Raw genomic sequence first — 20430 nt, forward strand, 5'->3', positions numbered from 1 at the left:
CAACAACAAATAAACACTATTTATTAATAAATGAATATACTTGCAACATCTGACTCTTCCCCAGTCCTGGATCTCCAACCACCAGAAGATGAGGGTCTCCTCGAATAGGAATCCGATTTTTATCATCCATATACTTTTGACAGCCTCCAAACAATGCCAACACTAAGCCAGCTTTCACAATCTGTTAAATGGAAGCATGATACATAAAGGATTAGAATGGATTAGCTCAAGGCAGCGGCACATAGTCCACATGGGGTCTGCTCATACCTCATAGGAATTCTCATAGGAGCTTGAGAATTCCAGCCTGAAGAGGTGCAGGCACAATGGCAAAATACTAAGTACACGCAGGTCCTGCTCTTGAAATGCTCATTATCCAAAATTTTATCTGAACACAAAGAATTATACCCAAACCTCGCTACACAAACAGCTGATTCAGGTACAGTGGTGCCTCGCAAGACGAAAAGAATCCGTTCTGTGATTCTCTTCGTCTAGCGGTTTTTTCGTCTTGCGAAGCAAGCCCATTGACGGATTAGAGGATTAGCGCTATTAGCGGCTTATCTGCTGATCGGATCAGCTGATAAGCGGCTTGTTTGTTTGTTTGTTTAGTCGTTTAGTCGTGTCCGACTCTTCGTGACCCCATGGACCAGAGCACGCCAGGCACTTCTGTCCTCCACTGCCTCCCGCAGTTTGATCAAACTCATGCTGGTAGCTTCAAGAACACCATCCAACCATCTCATTCTCTGTCGTCCCCTTCTCCTTGTGCCCTCCATCTTTCCCAACATCAGGGTCTTTTCCAGGGAGTCTTCTCTTCTCATGAGGTGGCCAAAGTATTGGAGCCTCAGCTTCACGATCTGTCCTTCCAGTGAGCGCTCAGGGCTGATTTCCTTCAGAATGGAGAGGTTTGATCTTCTTGCAGTCCATGGGACTCTCAAGAGTCTCCTCCAGCACCATAATTCAAAAGCATCAATTCTTCGGCGATCAGCCTTCTTTATGGTCCAGCTCTCACTTCCATACATCACTACTGGGAAAACCATGGCTTTTACTATACGGACCTTTGTTGGCAAGGTGATGTCTCTGCTTTTTAAGATGTTGTCTAGGTTTGCCATCGCCTTTCTCCCAAGGAGCAGGCGTCTTTTAATTTCGTGACTGCTGTCACCATCTGCACTGATCATGGAGCCCAAGAAAGTAAAATCTCTCACTGCCTCCATTTCTTCCCCATCTATTCGCCAGGAGGTGATGGGCCCAGTGGCCATGATCTTCGTTTTTTTGATGTTGAGCTTCAGACCATATTAAGCGGCTTAGCGGCTTAGAAAAAGGGGGGGAGGGGGAAAAACCCGCAGGAACTCGCAAGACATTGTCGCCTTGCGAAGCAAGCCCATAGGAGATTCGTTTTGCGAAGCACCTCCAAAACGGAAAACCCTTTCGTCTAGCGGGTTTCCCGTCTTGCGAGGCATTCGTCTTGCGGGGCACCTCTGTATCTGAACAGCCAGAGTTTGTCCACTTCTTTACTTGTTTTGAGTTTTGCTGGTAGGCAGCAGACATTTTGGGCAGAAAGCAGGGAGGGAGGGAAGGAAATCAAACAAATCAGGGACCAGGAGAGCTCAGACTAATCAGTTCTTCCTTTGTCTTTTGCTGGTTGGCTTCAGCAGTTCTGGGCAGAAAGTATGGAGGAAAGGAGGGAGAGTAGACTAGAAACACAGACTAGAAATGTCCCTATTAGAAACAATGGAAATTGTCAGCTCATTATGTAAAAACCTGCCTAACAAATGATTTCCTGGGAATAAATGGTGTTCAAAAAGCAGGACCCGCGTGTATCAGAAACAAGGCAATGAAAAGACTGATGGCTTCATTGTTTTAAACTCACATGATATCTATTAATCTATTTATTAAGATAGAAACAAGAAACTCCTATAAAAATAATTACAAACACTTCCACCGTAGCATAACAACTGAAAAGTGAAAACATACATTTTTTAAAATGAAAAGGCAGCCAATTTGTCGGGGGGCTTCAAAACAGGCCTAGGCCATATGAGTAAACATGGGATTTATTTTTTGTAATGCTAACATAATTGACTGAATCCTACAAGGGGCAGGGAAACAAAAGAGCAAAGAACATCCCAATATTATATTCCAAGTTACTCATTCTGGATTGCCAACCAGTTGACAAAAACTAGGTTATGGGGGAGACGGGGGACATTTTCCAGTGAGCATTTAGAACAGCCATCGGAATTTTTCCATTGGGTCGCACTTACCTCATGACCGTAGATAGTAGGACAAAGAGAACTAGAAGGAAGAGAAAAACCAAATTAACACATAATTTAAAACAAGTACCCAGGGTAGTGCATGTTCTGTGTCAATAAACACCCCCCAAGTGTTTTGCTAAAAGAACATAGATTTCATAGCATAAACTGAATTCTACATACGTTGTGCTATTTAAGCAAATCTGCATGAACAGTTCACGGTTTATTCTGCTCCTAGCAGTCATGGAGAGGGGCTATGTAGGGCACTGAGTTACTAGCCATACCCCCCTGGTTTGGCTTCTAATTAAAAGGTAAAGGAGCCCTGGACAGTTAAGTCCAGTCAAAGGCGACTATGAGGTTGCAGCGCTCATCTCGCTTTCAGGCCGAGGGAGCCGGCAATTGTCCACAGATAGCTTTCCAGGTCATGTGGCCAGCAGGACTAAACTGCTTCTGGCACAATGGAACACCGTGACAGAAGCCAGAGCACACAAAAAAACTGTTTACCTTCCCGCTGCAGCGGTACCTATTTATCTACTTGCACTGGTGTGCTTTTGAACTGCTAGGTTGGCAGGAACTGGGACAGAGCAAAGGGAGCTCACCCCTTCACACGGACTTGAACTGCCAACCTCACAATCAGCAAGCACGACAGGCTCGGTGGTTTAGACCACAGCACCACCTATGTCCACTTCCTGTAAGTAGAGAGGCAGTGTAATAGATGGATTGCCTACTTGCCTGCTCTTTGTCTTACCTGCTGCTTCTCTGTCTGCATGCTGCTGCCCATTTCAGTGAGATGACCACTACACTCATACTTCCGCTGGCCACCTCACTAAGCAAAGAACATAGAGGGTCCACCATATGCTCACAACTAAGCCCACCGCACTGAGAAAGAGATTGTGCTGACATGTACCTACTTTTGGCAGCTTCCGCAAGAGAATTAAATATTCTGCCCACATGCTACTGCCTGCCTGAGTGGAAGAGGAATGAAGACGAATGAATGCCTCTCCCCACAAGATGATGCTCCCTGCCTGAAGGACAGGGGCTGCCCACTGTGGCCCATGCTAGCCACCTGAGGGAGAAAAACTGGCCACTGGGATCTCATGCTGATGCTGCCTATTTCACAGACTGGCCACTGTGTTCCCACACGGATGTGTCCAACCAGAAGGAGAGGCACAGGCCATTGTGATGTCATGCTGATGCTGAAGGAGAGAGAAACTGGCCAATGTACCAGCCCACAACTGCTGTTCACCTGAATAACAAGGAGACACTGCCTGGCACGCCAACACATTGCTCACCATGTTCATGAGAATTATGTCCTTTGCACCTTGGAGCAGACTGGGGTTTCTTAACTTGCTTTTACTCTCCTGTTCCTGCATATTAGGTTCCCTTACCAGAGGTCTATAATAACAAGGTAATGAATCAACCACATTATTTGTACACAAAAGGTAGGTAAAGGTAAAAGGTAGAGGACCCCTGGACAGTTAAGTCCAGTCAAAGGCGACTATGGAGTTGTGGTGTTCATCTCACTTTCAGGCCGAGGGAGCCGGCGTTTGTCCACAGACAACTTTCCAGTACATGTTGCCATCATGACTAAACTGCTTCTGGCACAACGGAACACCGTGACGGAATCCAGACTGCACAGAAATGCTGTTTAACTTCCCACCACAGCAGTACCTATTTATTTACTTTCACTGGCGTGCTTTTGAACTGCTAGGTTGGCAGGAGCTGGGCCAGAGCAACGGGAGCTCACAATGTCAGGTATTTGAACCGCCGACCTTCTGATTGGCAAGCCCAAGAGGCTCAGTGGTTTAGACCACAGCGCCACCCTGACCCGGCTTCTAATTAACAAGAGTTGCCTACACATTTTCAAATTTCTTCCTGCATCTATAGCAGCTGGTAACAAAAAAAGACATTTTTTAAGAATGCTGAGATTTTTAGATCTCAATGATCATATCAATTTCCTTACACAGAATTATGAAATGCACACTGCCCTGGTAATAGCTTGATAGCAATTACAGAAATAGAATGGATGCTTGGGTTTTCTTACCAAGTCTCACAACTACCACTCCTACGCAAGCGTCGAAACCTAAGTTCTTAACAATACAATGATCCTGCCAAAGTTCAGCACTTTAAGACCCATTGGGTGGAATTAACTAACTTTTACTCAGAGGAGACCTTTTGAAATTAGTGGATTTAACTTAGACATGTACATGTTCATTAATTTAAATGTGTCTACCCTGGTTAAAACTTCATTGAATACTACCCATTGATTTCAATCACTATATCTCTTCTGTTGAGATCAAGGTAAGTTAATATCAGAACTGTTTTAACATTGGAAAGTGTATTTATGGACACTTCTCAATGTATACTAGTTACACAAACAGTACCTGCACTCAGTGTCTCCCCTACCAAAGCATCAGATAGCTCAGAACAATGTCCTAGACTCCAAGGAGGGTAGAATGAGCATTTAAGATTCCTCTTCTAATAGCCCCCCCCCCCCAAGAAATCCTGTACAATCTGCTTCATGTCCTAAACTTAGCAGTCAGGCATCTAGTTCCAGATAAGTAGAATGGAGAACAGAACAAGTTGTTCCAACTTGGACCAAATTGTGTTTCAAGGATTATTTTAAAAGGAGATTCTTCTGTAGAAAAGCAGATTTATGCACACACTTTCTTCTTTCCTTACATCAAATGAATTAAGGGGTCTGGAAGGAAAAAAACTGAAGAGAAGTGGGCGTCATGAGTGGATTGTCTGGGATTGTTGAAACAAGATAATATGCAAAGTCTAATATCCACAATATATATATAACAGGGACGGGGGTGGAACAGGGACGCGGGTGGCGCTGTGGGTAAAACCTCAGTGCCTAGTACTTGCTGATCGTATGGTCGGCGGTTCGAATCCCCGCGGCGGGGCGAGCTCCCGTCGTTCGGTCCCAGCTCCTGCCCACCCAGCAGTTTGAAAGCACCCTTAAGTGCAAGTAGATAAATAGGTACCGCTTTATAGCGGGAAGGTAAACGGCGTTTCTGTGTGCTGCGCTGGTGCTGGCTCGCCAGAGCAGCTTTGTCACGCTGGCCACATGACCCGGAAGTGTCTCCGGACAGCGCTGGCCCCCGGCCTCTTAAGTGAGATGAGCGCACAACCCTAGAGTTGGACACGACTGGCCCGTACGGGCAGGGGTACCTTTACCTTTACCTTTAATATCCACAATGACATGCAAGAAGTGACATACTTGACAATGAGCTTAAACAGGTTCTCTTCTGCTTGTATTTCCCGGACAGCATAAAGATCTTTAAGTGAAAACTCCATGCCGGCTTGGTGGTTTATTCCATGTTCATAGTCCTTGACTTTCTGCCCTTTAGTGTTGCTGATAGAGTTTGCTTCGATGTATAACAGGAAGACACATTTATCATTTTTATTTCTAGACGTGCCTGTTAAAATATCACAGCAACAATCACATTATTCTCTCTATATGGGGATATTACAGTTAAAAAAAAACAACCTAGTTTCAAACACAGGGTGATAATTCCTGAATCCAATATATATACAAGAACTATAACACTTTCAATATACAGTGGTATATACCTCGAGTTAAGTACTTAATTCATTCCGGAGGTCTGTTCTTATCCTGAAGCAAAGTTCTTAACCCGTGGTACTATTTCTGGGTTAGCGGAGTCTGTAACCTGAAGCGTATGTAACCTGAAGCGTATGTAACCCGAGGTACCACTGTACTGACCAAAATCGTTTTTGAAATCTCACCACGATAACGACCTTGACCTGGCAATATGCAGCAATATATCGCTCCTCGCATGAGGGCAGCCAATTTCAAGGCGTTGCCGATATCGTACAATGATCTCAGCGATAACGCTGCTGTTCAAAGCTGCCTTTCCTCACACTAAGGGAGGCGAGGGCAGCTGATTGCCCTCACTTCAAGGCACCACGGAGCAGCTTTTCTCAGACAGCAGGAAAGTAGTTGCAGCCACGGTGGATGCGCATCTTCGCTGGCTGCCCCCACAGACAGTGGCTTGATGCACACACACCCATCCCCTCCCACTAAAATCATGCGGTGGAGGTGACTGCTTCCTCTACTCATCTCTCCCATCCGATCTCTACAGCTGCTCCTTCCCTCATCCCCACGCTTGATCTCCAATTTCAGACATCGGGATCTATCCGATTACAGTGGTACCTCAGTTTACGAATTTAATCCGTCCGGAAGTCCGTTCTTAAACCAAAGTCGTTCTTAAACCGAGGTGTGCTTTCCCTAATGAGGCCTCCCGCCGCCGGTGCCCTTCCACTATTCGGATTCCATTCTTAGACCGAGGTAAAGTCTGCAAACCGGGACACTACCTCCGGTTTTGCGGAGTTTGTAAACCGAATCGTTCGTAAACAGGGCTGTTCTTAAACCGAGGTCCCACTGTATTGCAATGTTTAGTTGCCGATATATCACAATGTTGAAAACCATATATCACTCAGCCCTAGTCTGTTTTCTAGTACAGTGGTACCTCGGGTTACAGACGCTTCAGGTTACAGACTCCGCTAACCCAGAAATAGTACCCCGGGTTAAGAACGTTGCTTCAGGATGAGAACAGAAACCATGGTCCGGCGGCGCGGCAGCAGCAGGAGGCCCCATTAGCTAAAGTGGTGCTTCAGGTTAAGAACAGCTTCAGGTTAATAACGGACCTCCAGAACGAATTAAGTTCTTAACCCGAGGTACCACTGTATACCTAAAATCCTTTGCTTATTAGGCGTTACCCCACATTATGTTCAAAAATTTACTTTGCGGAGGTAACTACCATAGAGCTATCAAAATTTTCAAATATAGGGGGTCCGTGGCTTGGGTTTTGAAAAATAGGGGGTCCTCACTAATTGAGACCCACTGCACTACACTATTGCAGCTCTCCCTAAGATAATTTCTTACTACATTAAATTCACGTGCATAGATACCATTGTCAGTTAGTTGGATTACTTTGGTCGCCTCCCCTCACTCTGCCAAAAACAGAGAAAACTTGCACAAATGTCAACATACAAAAGCTATGGCCAGTTATGGTGTACCTTCCTCAGTGTTTGACACTTTGACAATGCCTGTGACGGTAATCACATCTCCCGGAACGCAGCTGTCTACCAGGTCCTGTGCCAGTTCACATTCTATTGTTCGAGGAATTCTTCCTGCTTCTCGCTGATCATCGGACATGAGCTCTTGAATCCTAGAATTATGTTATAATACTTTTGTATTTGTGATATTTGTCAGGGGCTGGACTGAAGACGAATGGTGGGGGCCGTCCCCTGTTCTCCTGAGCCTTCCCAAGAACAGGAGGTCAGTATAGATTTAGAACAGTGGTTTGCAGAAGGGCATAGTTCAGAGGCTGCAGAGGGCAGAAGCTGGGAAATATTGAAAGAGGAACAGCAGGAAGATTAAGAAGAAGCACTAGGGAAGAGACAGCTAACACTCAATGCACTCAGAAAGCATTCCTGACTCCCCCCCACTCCCAGGACCAGGCGGGCATTATGGGTAGTAGAAGAGAGAGCTCAGAAACCTGGGAACCCCCAGCCTCGCTCAAACACTTTCAGTTTCAATCCCCACCACCAGCAGGTCATTGATACCCAGGAAGCCTTCCACAGACATATCAGGGGGCCTCTATTAGCATAAGAGTGGGCCAGGCCTCCCTGTCCCCCAGCAGGGCAGCGCTTTCTAGGGTCTCTCAGCTGAACAAATAACAGCTTTAGGACTGCAGCCTTCATTTGTGAATGGCTTTTTATTCAGCACAACTTAAAAAGAAGAAGAGGAGGCATATTACAATGAAATTATTTGATTCCCTTAGAACAGGGGTCTGCAACCTTTAAGACAAAAAGAGCCACTTGGACCCGTTTCCAAAGGAAAAAAACTGGGAGCCGCAAAACCGGGAAGGTGACGTCGGGGCGGGGCGTGACTAATGCACGCACCGCCCCCATGCAACGTCACAGCCAGTACAGCGCCCGCCACAGTGAGGAGTGTCAGGGTGCACAATGCGCCTCCTCCCCTGGCTAGTATCCGCCCCGGAGCCGCGGCAAAGGTGTAAAAGAGCCACATGCGGCTCCGGAGCCGCGGGTTGCAGACCCCTCCCTTAGAAGACCGTGGCCATTTCCTCTTACATGTCAATTTTTAATAAATACATGCAAACCTTTAATTGCAATCTGTATCTCTCTCTCTCTCTCTCTCTCACACACACACACACACACACAAAATATCATAGATTCAAAAAAACACACAAAGCAAAACCGAAATATACTTACTTAATAGACTGCCAGTCCACAGTAACTGTATAAGGAGAACTTCTGTCAGGAGTGAATGATCGTCCATGACATTCAGGCAAAGGACACTAAAAAATGCATGTTCAAGTTCAGCACAAAAAAGTTTATATTAAATAAAGTACTTAAACAAAAAATCTTCTGGCACTTTAAAGACTAACAAATTTATTATGGAATAAGCTTTGGTGGACCAGTGTCCACTTCATCAGTTGCACTTCATCTGCTCTACAAAAACTTATGCCACAATATTTTTATCAACCTTAAAGGTTTCACAAGATTCATCATTTTTGCAGCAAGAAACTTAACATGGCTGCCACCCTGGAAACTATAATACTTGACGTTATCCCATTTGTTTTGGAGGCGCAGAAAGCTCATCCACGCCAATTCTCAGAGGCTTCTGCTTGCATAAATCCTTCTTTGGCAAACAATGCTCTGAAGATAAATAATGCTTTAGCTTAATTTATGAACCACGTATAAAACTGGGAGTAAACCAGAAGACGTGACAAGTTTATTTTCAGCAATTCCGCCTAGTTTTTTCCGAAGTTAACCCATTTCCCTTTATTGCCTGATGTTTTAAAGTCCCAGCAGTCTAATAATAAACGGTGACTAAAAAAAATGGTTTTAAAGTGTTCATTACCTTTGTAGGAAGAGTATATTTGCCATCAGGTAAAGGGAAACTCTGAGTATTTCCACAGGCACTGCATATAAATGCCATCTTGGCGCAGATAGGCCTAATGTTACTGACACGCACCACAGTCCCACACAAAGCCACAAATTTCCCATAGCAATTGGCTCGAATATTCCTAAGCTGAGTAAGTGGGTCATAGTTGTATACTCTAAAATAAAACAATATGGAAAATTAGATGAATGTCAGGGGAAATTAATCATGTTAAAATCTACAGAGCTACTATGCACACCTACTTGGAACTAACTACTACATAACACAAAGGGATTTTCTTCAGAGAAAACATGCAAAGGATCAGATTGAAAATCTCAGTCTGGCAATGGGGCGGGTTAGAATCAACAAGCTATTCATCATAATTTTGATGGAACTTAAGACTAATTTCCCCAATATCTGGGAAATGCATTGCTTCGCAAATAACATGTGGCATGTGGAGTTTGAGGCTTTCAAGAAAACTTGTTCTTTTTAAAGCAATAGCTACCTTGCATGAATATATGGTACATTAATTATGGGTTCTTCATCAATGGACAGTCCCTCTTGTTCCTGAAGTTGTGCAGCATGTTTTTCAAGATCTTTGCTTAGCACCTGTAACATAAAAAAATACTCAGGAAGCCTCGACCATCATATAAAGATGCTGATAACACTGAACAGTATTTTCCAACCAGTGCAAAAAAATCACAAAGGTTTCAAGAATCAAAACTCTGCATTCTTAATTGTCATTTTACACACCCCTTTTCTTAAATATCATTTTCTGATCCTTTTGTTAGGCACAATATTGCCTCTGAGAGTAGTTTTGTTTAATCCAAGTAAGAGGCTTGCTTGCTTGCTTATTTACTTTATTTATTTACAAGGATCTGAGGGTGATTCACAATATAAAAACACGAGATGAAAGCAGAAGTAAATAGCTGAAAGAGAAACAACAGAATAATAACCCCCCTCCCACAAACACATTTAAAAGGCTGTAGAATATTAACCATCCAAAGGCTTGGTTGATGGGGAACATTTTTACCTGACACCTAAAGATAAGGAAGGTGTAATGGGAATTGTAGTTGCTTGTGTGTCAGTCACCGACTTCCCTAAACTGCTTGTTGTTTAAACCTTTCCCTAACTGAAGCGCACTCCTGTGCGTCTGCTTCAGTCGCTGGCAGAATCCGTTAGTGGGTGTTTCCTAATTTTTTTCCAACATAAGAATTCCTTGACAGCCAGTCTCCGCCTAGCCTCTCTGCGCGGAAGCCTTCTGCGCAGAGTGAGGAGATTTCACCCCTCCCATACCCAAGAATCTCCTGACCATCTCCTGATGGTCTCTGCTGACTCTCCAGAGAAGAGGAGGCGTGTCCTGCCTATCTACTTATTCTGCTCAGCAACATATCTGAGTGTGTGAGAGAGAGTCAGTCAGTCAGTGTATCGGAGAGAGTGAGAGTGTTAGAGATCCTAGAGATAAGATTGCTGCTAAGAGCAGCTGCAGACTCTCAGTGTAGCATTGATTTATGCTTAGAATATTCAGCTCTGTATATAGCTTTGTATCATAGTTGTAGTGATAGAATAAAAGGAAGATATTCTACAGAGCTGCTCTCCGAGTGGTTTATACTCTGCAAGACTCTGCAAAACTCTGCTGCGCAACGACTGAATTATTGAGACAGTGAATCCGGTGCTCTCAGCTCTAAGCTGTGAGTCCACAGCACTGTGACCTGTTCCTGCGAGAAGGAGGTCTCTGGCGGTGCTACCCAGCTCGCCTAGCCCAGTCGGGGTTGAGGTGCAAGAGTCCAGTTGGTGCACTGGCTCTAGGGCGATGCTGACACAGAGTAGGCGTGCCCAGTGGTGGTCCGGCACTCTCCCCACTGATCTCGCTGGAAGAGTCCCTGAGCCTTCCCTCCAAAGTGCTCTCATTCCCTCCTGCCTTCTTGGTGTCACCTTGATTCCCTTCCCCCTCAGAAACCCTCTCTCTCTCCTTGCTGGTTCCCTCTCCTGCACTATCGGGCCGACTTCTCTCTCTGCTGGTCGCCAATGTCAGTTCCCTGACAGAAGGCATCAGTTGAACCTGCTTGGGGAGAGCATTCTACAAACAGAGAGCCCCTGCAGAAAAGGCCCTGTTCTCATGTTGCCATCCTCCGGACCTGTCATGGAGGAGGCACACAAAGAAGGGCCTCAGATTACAGTGGTACCTCGGGTTACATAAACATCAGGTTACAGACTCCGCTAACCCAGAAATAGTACCTCGGGTTAAGAACTTTGCTTCAGGATGAGAACAGAAATCGTGCTCCAGCAGCGCGGCAGCAGCAGGAGGCCCCATTAGCTAAAGCGGTGCTTCAGGTTAAGGACAGTTTCAGGTTAAGAACGGACCTCCGGAACGAATTAAGTACTTCACCTGAGGTACCACTGTATAAACAAAGGGTCCAGGTCGGCTTATATGGAGAGAGGTGGTCCTTGAGGTACAGTCATACCTCATGTTATGTTTGCTTCATGTTATGTTTTTTCAGGTTGCGTCCTGCGGTGACCCGGAAGTAGTAGAAAGGGTTACTTCTGGGTTTTGCCGCTCGCGCATGCACACAAGCGCTAAATCATGCCACGCACTTGCGCAGATACGGCGCTTCAGATTGTGGGCTTTTCATGTTGCAAACAGGCCTCCGGAACGGATCCTGTTCACAACCAGAGGTACCACTGTATTGCGGTCCTAAGTCATTTTATGTCAAACATGCATAAAATACAAGTTATAACACAAAAATAGACTTCAGACCCCTGAAGCCAAAAGGTGAGGTGTCTTAGGATTTCATAAGCTTCGTATTTCAAAGAAGCAGCCAAGTTAGAAAATAAAAAACTCGTTAGCTGTTTCTTTCTTTGAAAACACTCCAGCGCAGTCACAAAAAAGTAAGTTTCTTTCTGCTGGCTCACAGAGAAAAGTATTTGGTTATCAAAATATAAGAGAGTGATGCAGAGGGAAGTTTCCTGACTAGTTCTATGAGAAATCTAGAAGTATGAGTTTCTCTTCCTTTCACACACACACTTGTTAAAAAAGAACCTTAAATGACACTTTTTGCCTCTTCCTCCCACCAAAAAGTATATGCATTCAAGTCTGTGAATGATTTAACATTCAAAATTTTACTGCTCACCATGTGCTTGAGGTATTTACCTGATGTATGGCTAGCCCCATGCAGTCCAATATCTTTTGTGGCATATCTCTTAATTCAGAAGCAATATCAGGCATTGATTCCATTAATTCTGTATCATGTGCCAGCTCTTTATAATCCACAAGAATACTTCCTTTTCTTTCTATTTCATCCTATAGAAGAGAACTGTGTGAATTTGTCACAGTATTTTCAAAGGCTTGTCTGAATTGTTTTCAGAAAGACCGCCAACACGGGATATGAGTGAGGGGTGTGAGAGCAAGAGGTTTAGCACATAAAGATCCTGTCAGAACGAGGAAGCAGACAAGAACTTGTTCAGCTCCCCTCCAGTCCTGAAATTGTATTGATTGCTAATAAAGTTTGCTAATTGATTGCACACATATTAATAATAAGAAGAGTTTGGATTTGATATCCCGCTTTATCACTACCCGAAGGAGTCTCCAAGCGGCTAACATCCTCCTTTCCCTTCCTCCCCCACAACAAACACTCTGTGAGGTGAGTGAGGCTGAGAGACTTCAGAGAAGTGTGACTGGCCCAAGGTCACCCAGCAGCTGCATGTGGAGGAGCGGAGACGCGGAGACGCGAACCCGGTTCCCCAGATTACAAATCTACCGCTCTTAACCACTACACCACACTGGCTCTCAATAATTAATAGAATAATTAATAGAATAATTAATAGAATAATTAATAGAATAATTAATAGAATAATTAATAGAATAATTAATAGAATTAATAGAATAATTAATAGAAGCCTCGTTTTATGCTCACCAAGGCCTTCAAGACACATAATAAAATCATAAATGCATCCTAAATATATACATTTGAACACTATAGAACTTAGTAAGGACTCGGTCAGCAGCAAGGATCCAGACAGACCACAACCTCCACATCTGACAGGGTTTTGCATATCTTCTAAAGGCCACTGCAGAACTTGTTCAGAAAGTCATCACCATGGAAAATATTACTACCTGTGGTTGTGATGGAAGCCTCAGAAGGGAAAGGTATCCAAAACAAGGTATCATTTAGAAACTTGGACTACTGCAATGCGCTCTACATGGGGCTACCTTTGAAGGTGACCTGGAAACTACAACTAATCCAGAATGCGGCAGCTAGACTGGTGATTGGGAGTGGCCTCCAAGACCTCATAACATCGGTCTTAAAAGACCTACAATGGTTCCCAGTACGTTTCCGAGCACAATTCAAAGTGCTGGTGCTGACCTTTAAAGCCGTAAACGGCCTCGGTCCAGTATACCTGAAGGAGCGTCTCCACCCCCATCGTTCAGCCCAGACACTAAGGTCCAGCTCTGAGGGCCTTCTGGCAGTTCCCTCCCTATGAGAAGTGAGGTTACAGGGAACCAGGCAGAGGGCCTTCTCGGCAGGGGCACCTGCCCTGTGGAACATCCTCCCTTCAGATGTCAGGGAAATAAACAACTACCTGACTTTTAGAAGACATCTGAAGGCAGCCTTGTTTAGGGAAGCTTTTAATGTTTGATGTATTTATTGTGTTTTTAATATTCTATTGGGAGCTGCCGAGAGTGGCTGGAGAAACCCAGCCAGATGGGCGGGATATAAATAATAAATTATCATTATCATTATTATTACAAATTATAAGATATGGAGGGTGGGGGTAAGAGATAAGGAATGAGAAAGAGATCGCATTATGAAGACTTACCTTATCATAAAGCTCTATTCGAGACACAAAAAAATTCTCAAATGCTTCAATCTTCTGAACAAAAGGGGAGTTGTCATCATATGCTGAATTGGACAATTTCATTAGTTATTTAACATTTTAAAAGCTGCAGCTTTTAAACATCTTGCTTGGAATTCAAAAACACAATTTCTCTATTAGAAATTACATTTCCTCAAATGCCATCCTAAAAAAACTGGGCACAAACCAGCTCATTCTTTCTGGATTTTCTTCATAGTACACAAACATAGGCTTAGGTTAAATGACAAGGAAGCTGTTGAGCAAGTAGCTTTCATGAGGGAAATGGAAAATATCTGGTCACACTGGAACCACCATATAAAAAAGGGTTGTTTGCATACTGACTTACTGAACACAGCTCACATAAACCATTTATTTATATAGCACCATAAACATTCATAGTGCTTTACATACAAAGTGACAAGATGATAAACTACTAGCAAATATGTACAAGTAAGCTCATTAACTTCAAATTGTCCTTTTTGCGTAAGTATGTATTTTATAACATACAGTATCAAGGATTTGGCTTCATCAGGCATTGAGTTAAAGAGGAGAATTAAATACAAGCCAAAATGTTATTCTATTCTCAAGCCATCAAGTCAGTTCTGTATATATCTACAGAAAAAGCTTACCTTCAGAGAAATATAGTTTCCAGCCTCTATAAGTAGGAATCTGATCCAGAGTCATCTGAATGAACTGAGGCAGAGCTGAAATGCATTTCCCAAGAAAGTTAGTGATATTAGTCAATTTTCAGTTCTCAATTTTTCATAGATATCTCTGCCTACATATGCTGCTTTTAACTGATGTCTGAACTATATTGCCATATAATATCATTTTCATTAAATATTTAAATATATAGCAATATAAAAAGATCCACAAAAATGCAATAGCAAAAGGTAAATACACAAAGCAAAAACAATAATTACAAATGTGCCTGTTCTGTCCACAGGGTTATATTTACTATATGACATTTATGCCTTCTTTTCTAGCATACCCTGTGGAATAAGAAACTGGCTCTGCCTGTAATATTTCATAATATTTTATGCAGTTTTATTGTTTAAAGGCTTACTGGACTCCCCTTAGGAAGGCAGGACAGGCTATAAATTCATAAATTCAAAGTAATAAATAAAATACAGTTTAGAACTAAAGTTATTTTTTAAAAGATAACAGTTGCTCATACAGTACACAGAGGCAACATTTGCAAGGAGTTCAGATTTTAAAACTTCCCTTAAGACCACCATATGGCAACCCCAAGCTCCAGGCCTTGCATTTTGTTATCACAGGACACGTTTTCTTTATGCTATCCTTCCAACCACAAACACCTTCCTTTAAAAAATAATAATACAAAAGCAAATCATGTTGTGGAATTAACATACCAGACTCTGACTTCCCAGCACTTTTCCCTTCTCCTCTCTGTCCACGTCCTTTTCCTCTCCCTTGCCATGCTCCTCTTCCTCGCCATCTCTGAAAGCCACCTCTTCCTCGCCCAGAACCTTTCCCTCTGGGTTCACTGCTCATCTCAGCACTCTTAAGGGACCTGAAACCAGAGTTAAACCAAAAGACGTTGCTTTCAATTCATGTGTGGCAAGTAACATTACACCTTGCAAGTAATCCATATATGAAATGAAATGGTGACCACTTCTTGTAGGTAAAACACTTGGAGTGAGCTAGCATGGAAATCTAATGATCCAATGCACAGTGAGTAGAGAAGATACTTAGTTTGCAGTCCTATGCAAATGTCAGAGTAAGTCCCATTGAACATAAGGGAATTTTCTTTTGAATCAACATACATTAATTATAAAATCCAAGGGCACCACCACCTATTGAAGACATTTTAATTTAAGAGGGTGCGACCTATGGAACAATTATATATCTGAAAAAATTGTTTTTAAAGAGTTTGTTTACATTATTATTGTTTGAAAGAATCTGCATTTTAGCCTGTTTCTGTGCTGAGCATCACTTTGAAGGCATTAGGCTGTGAAGCAGCCTATACATTTGTGTAAAAATAATGATAATAAATACTTAGCAGCAAAGGGATTTTAAAAAGACACTCCACAGATAACAGCAGTACTGTACACTGGATAGGATACCTTGCATCCCTGAGCCACAAATGCTCTCATTTGAGCCAGAGTTAGACATTATGCAGTTCTCAAGCATGGCCAGCCTATAATGTGGCCTACACCCATTCAGACTACAGTACAGGTACTACATGTTCATAAAATCATAGAGTTGAAAGGGACCTCTAGGGTCATCTAGTCCAACCCCCTTTAACCAATAGCAACCACCATCATCTCTTCTCATAGAAATCTAGCATGTCAGGGAGATATGCCTCATTTTCATTACCAACACTTTCACCCAGGGCCGGATTTAGGTTTGATGAGGCCCTAAGCTACTTTAACCAATAATAACAACCACCATCATCTCTTCTCATAGAAATCTAGCATGTCAGGGAGATATGCCTCATTTTCATTACCAACACCCTCACCCAGGGCCGGATTTAGGTTTGATGAGGCCCTAAGCTACTGAAGGTAATGGGGCCCTTTATATGTCCAGCTGTCCTTTGTCAGGAACAAACTGTTGCTGTTTTTTGTGTTAAATATATGTTATATGGTAATTTATGGACCAAATAGGTATCTAAAGCCATTTGCACATAACAAAATATGCATTTTATCAAAGTAATTATAATTCTAGAAAGTCCGTTTCAGATTGTATGCTTTTCAAATAGTTTAATTGCAACCTGAGAGATTTCTTTACACTCTCTATATGTGTTTCTTCTGTTCTTCTGTCTTCCCTTTACTTTTGTGGTAGCGTTGTTCCCCCTCCGCTATTTTTACTCTTTATTTTGCTTTGGGGTTTACTCACTCCGCGAGGGGGTTTTCCCCCCTCCTGAGTTCCCCGTTTTAATCCTTGTCTTATTTCCCTTTGTGTTTTGTTGCTGCTGTTACCACTTTACGTTTATTTTGATATAGAAATAGAGATTTTACCGTCTTGTGGCTGCTTCAGTGATGTCTATATGGTAATTTATGGACCTTCTATCACTGTGCCATTGAGAGCGTGCTCACTTATGGCTTATGTGTGTGGTACGGAAGCTGTACTACCCGGGACAGGATGGGGTTGTGCAGGGTTGTTAAGGCAGCAGAGAGCATTGTTGGCTGCCCACTCTCCACCTTAGAGCAGATTTATGCCACAAGGTGCCATAGGAAGGCACTGGACATAGTAAAAGATCCATCGCATCCTGGTCACTGTCTCTTCGAGCTCCTGCTGTTGGGACGGAGATACAGGACGATGAAGACAAGAACGAGCCGTCTTAAGAACAGCTTCTTCTCCAGAGCGATCTCGGCCCTGAATGGGAAGCACAGACTTTGAAAGTCATCTAATCTCCCTTGCTGTATTATACTGTATTGTTTAATTAGTGTTTTTATGGAGCAGTCAAGTAATTTCGTTGTCCCCGAAGGGGGCAATGACAATAAAGATATTATTATTATTATTATTATTATTATTATTAGGTATCTAAAGTCATTTGCACATAACGAAACATGTATTTTATCTAAGTAATTGTTGAACTGAAATACAATTAAGAAGTATATTAATAGTGAATTTTTTTGGGGGGTCTAAAAGAGTGGGGCCCTGAGCTATAGCTTGTTTAGCTTATCCATAAATCCGGCACTGCCCACCTGCCCACCTGCCGCCTGGTGTGGGGCAACCCCAGAGCTGAAAGCAGCAGCTGCTCACCAAAACCCCTTACCGGCCCGTCCACTCCTTCTTCCCTCAGGCAGCTTCCGCTTTTCGAATTTTGGCGCGCGCTTGACGCGTCACCTTCGTCGCCAGGCCGTCAGGAGGCCAAGGAAAGGCGCGCGCGCGCGCGCTCCGGTTTCTACGTCACCCAACGCGCCGGGCTTTTAGAAAGCCCATGAAAGGCGGCTGCCCGGTTGCTATGGGAACCGCCTCCGGTTCCCTAAAGACGTCAACAAAAGGGAGACGGCTACTGCGCCTGCGCCCCCAAAGGGAGAGAAGCCTTTAACTTGGCGGGGAAGGGGGAACGAGGCAGAGGTTCGGCTCCCGGTTCCCCGCGCAGGGACAGCCGCTAGACTAGAGCGCAGCTTGATTTCAGACGCCTTTGCCCCATAGGAAACGACGGAGGGAGGTCCAGGGCTGAAGCCGAGCTGCGTCTAGGCAGCAGCATTTCTTGCCTCTTCTCACCCCCCTGGGAAATGGGGCAGGGGGAACAGTAGGGGGAGGGGAGACTGCAGAAGCAAAGAGATGGGGGGCTTGCTGCTCTTTTCTTAAGTCCTATTCCTATTTGGCGTGGTTCGTTTTACTTTGCTTAAAAAAGAAAATCCAAATTGAATGGGTTGCCATGGGTTCAGCCTTTTACAAAACAGGGTTTCTTGGCTAGTGAAATAAAAAAATTAAGTTCCTTCCAGTAGCACCTTAAAGACCAACGAAGTTAGTTCTTGGTATGAGCTTTCGTGTGCATGCACACTTCTTCAGATACACTGAAACAGAAGTTGCCAGATCCTTCTATATAGTGAGAAGGTGGGGAGGGGTATTACTCAGAAGGGTGGTGGGAATGGGAGATTGGCAGATAGCTGAGATGAGCCTGTTGACGACTCTTAACGACTGTAATAGGTCTTACAGGAAAAGGCAAGCGGTGAAAAGGTGAGAAATGGCTTACTAAGGCTCATCTCAGCTATCTGCCAATCTCCCATTCCCACCACCCTTCTGAGTAATACCCCTCCCCACCTTCTCACTATATAGAAGGATCTGGCAACTTCTGTTTCAGTGTATCTGAAGAAGTGTGCATGCACACGAAAGCTCATACCAAGAACTAACTTAGTTGGTCTTTAAGGTGCTACTGGAAGGATTTTTTTTATTTTGACTATGGCAGACCAACACGGCTACCTAGCTGTAAAAAAATTAAGGTCTTTTATATATATAATAAATGTTCATAACTGCATATACAGTGGTACCTCGGGTTAAGAACTTAATTCGTTCCGGAGGTCCGTTCTTAACCTGAAACTGTTCTTAACCTGAAGCACCACTTTAGCTAATGGGGCCTCCTGCTGCCGCTAGAGCACGGTTTCTGCTCTTATCCTGAAGCATTATTTCTGGGTTAGCAGAGTCTGTAACCTGAAGCGTATGTAACCCGGGAAATGGGGCGAGGAGAACAGTAGGGGGAGGGGAGACTGCAGAAGCAAAGAGATGGGGGCTTGCTGCTCTTAAGTCCTATTCATATTTGGTGTGGTTCGTTGTACATCGCTTAAAAAAGAAAACCCAAATTGCACGGTTTGCAAGAAATTTTAAAACTGTGTGCGTGCCCCGTGTACCGCCTGCCATGGGTGCAAGCTTTTACAAAACAGGGTTTCTTGGCTAGTGAAATAAAAAAATTAAGGTCTTTTATATATATAATAAATGTTCATAACTGTATATACAGTGGTACCTCTGGTTATGGACTTAATTCGTTCCGGAGGTCCGTTCTTAACCTGAAACTGTTCTTAACCTGAAGCACCACTTTAGCTGATGGGGCCTCCCGCTGCCACCATGCGATTTCTGCTCTCATCCTGAAGCAAAGTTCTTAACCCGAGGTACTATTTCTGGGTTAGCGGAGTCTGTAACCTGAAACGTCTGTAACCCGGAAATCAGGCGAGGGGAGGGGAAACTGCAGAAGCAAAGAGATGGGGGACTTGCTGCTCTTTTCTTAAGTCCTATTCCTATTTGGCGTGGTTCGTTGTACTTTGCTTAAAAAAAGAAACCCCAAATTGCACGGTTTGCAAGAAATGGGTTGCACTGGCGTTGGCGGGACATTTTAAAAATGTGTGCGTGCCCGTGCCCCGTGTACCGCATGCCATGGGGACAACATTTTACAACACAGGGTTTCTTGGCTAGATTTAGGAAGGGTCATCACACTTTTTCAGCAGGTCTGCTGTCCCTCAGACCGGGGGGGGGGGCGGACTATATTTTGAAAAAAAAAATAATGAACAAATTCCTATGCCCCACAAATATTTTTTTAAGGGATTTTTTATTAGAGATTTCAACATACCAATTTATCAAAAATACATTATCCACATTCCCCCCTTTCCCCCTCCCCCCCAAAAAAAGAAAAAACCCACCCTCTAACTCCCCTACCCCAGACTTCCCTCAGCTCCTCTTGGTTTCTCAGCACATGTTATTCTCTGCATGTTATAAAATTGCAAAGATCCTCAATTCATCTATATGTTACCAATAAAAAAAATGTGTTTATTCAAAACCTGCCAAGGAGTCCAGTTCATTTTGTTACTTCTTTAAATACTTCGTAAAAGGTTCCCATTCTTCTTTAAAGTCACAGTTATCCTTGTCACGTAGTTTATGTGTCAATTTCGCCAATTCTGCATAGTCCATCAATTTCTCTTGCCACAGTTCTTT

General features: G+C 43.6%; 1 protein-coding gene across 2 annotated transcripts in view; it reads right to left on the reverse strand.

Moving 5' to 3' along the window:
- MCM8 (minichromosome maintenance 8 homologous recombination repair factor) overlaps window positions 1-17850 on the reverse strand; it is a 44814-nt gene extending 26964 nt beyond the window's left edge. Inside the window, exons 1-12 of one of the 2 annotated variants that reach the window (XM_082216350.1) lie at window positions 17711-17841; window positions 15405-15565; window positions 14661-14735; window positions 13996-14078; window positions 12329-12478; window positions 9683-9786; window positions 9157-9355; window positions 8505-8590; window positions 7287-7438; window positions 5467-5665; window positions 2253-2283; window positions 41-181 (exon numbers count right to left, since the gene is read on the reverse strand). In XM_082216350.1, coding sequence (XP_082072476.1) covers window positions 41-181; window positions 2253-2283; window positions 5467-5665; window positions 7287-7438; window positions 8505-8590; window positions 9157-9355; window positions 9683-9786; window positions 12329-12478; window positions 13996-14078; window positions 14661-14735; window positions 15405-15546 — 1362 coding nt within the window. In that variant the 5' untranslated portion in view covers window positions 15547-15565; window positions 17711-17841. Of the gene's footprint in view, window positions 1-40; window positions 182-2252; window positions 2284-5466; window positions 5666-7286; window positions 7439-8504; window positions 8591-9156; window positions 9356-9682; window positions 9787-12328; window positions 12479-13995; window positions 14079-14660; window positions 14736-15404; window positions 15566-17710 lie in introns of both variants that reach the window. The other variant, XM_082216348.1, reaches the window with a different exon arrangement.
- Between the last annotated feature and the right edge of the window lie 2580 nt (window positions 17851-20430).

Source organism: Podarcis vaucheri (genome assembly GCF_965113315.1).
Source record: "Podarcis vaucheri genome assembly, chromosome: 3".
NCBI classification, from domain to species: Eukaryota; Metazoa; Chordata; class Lepidosauria; order Squamata; family Lacertidae; genus Podarcis; species Podarcis vaucheri.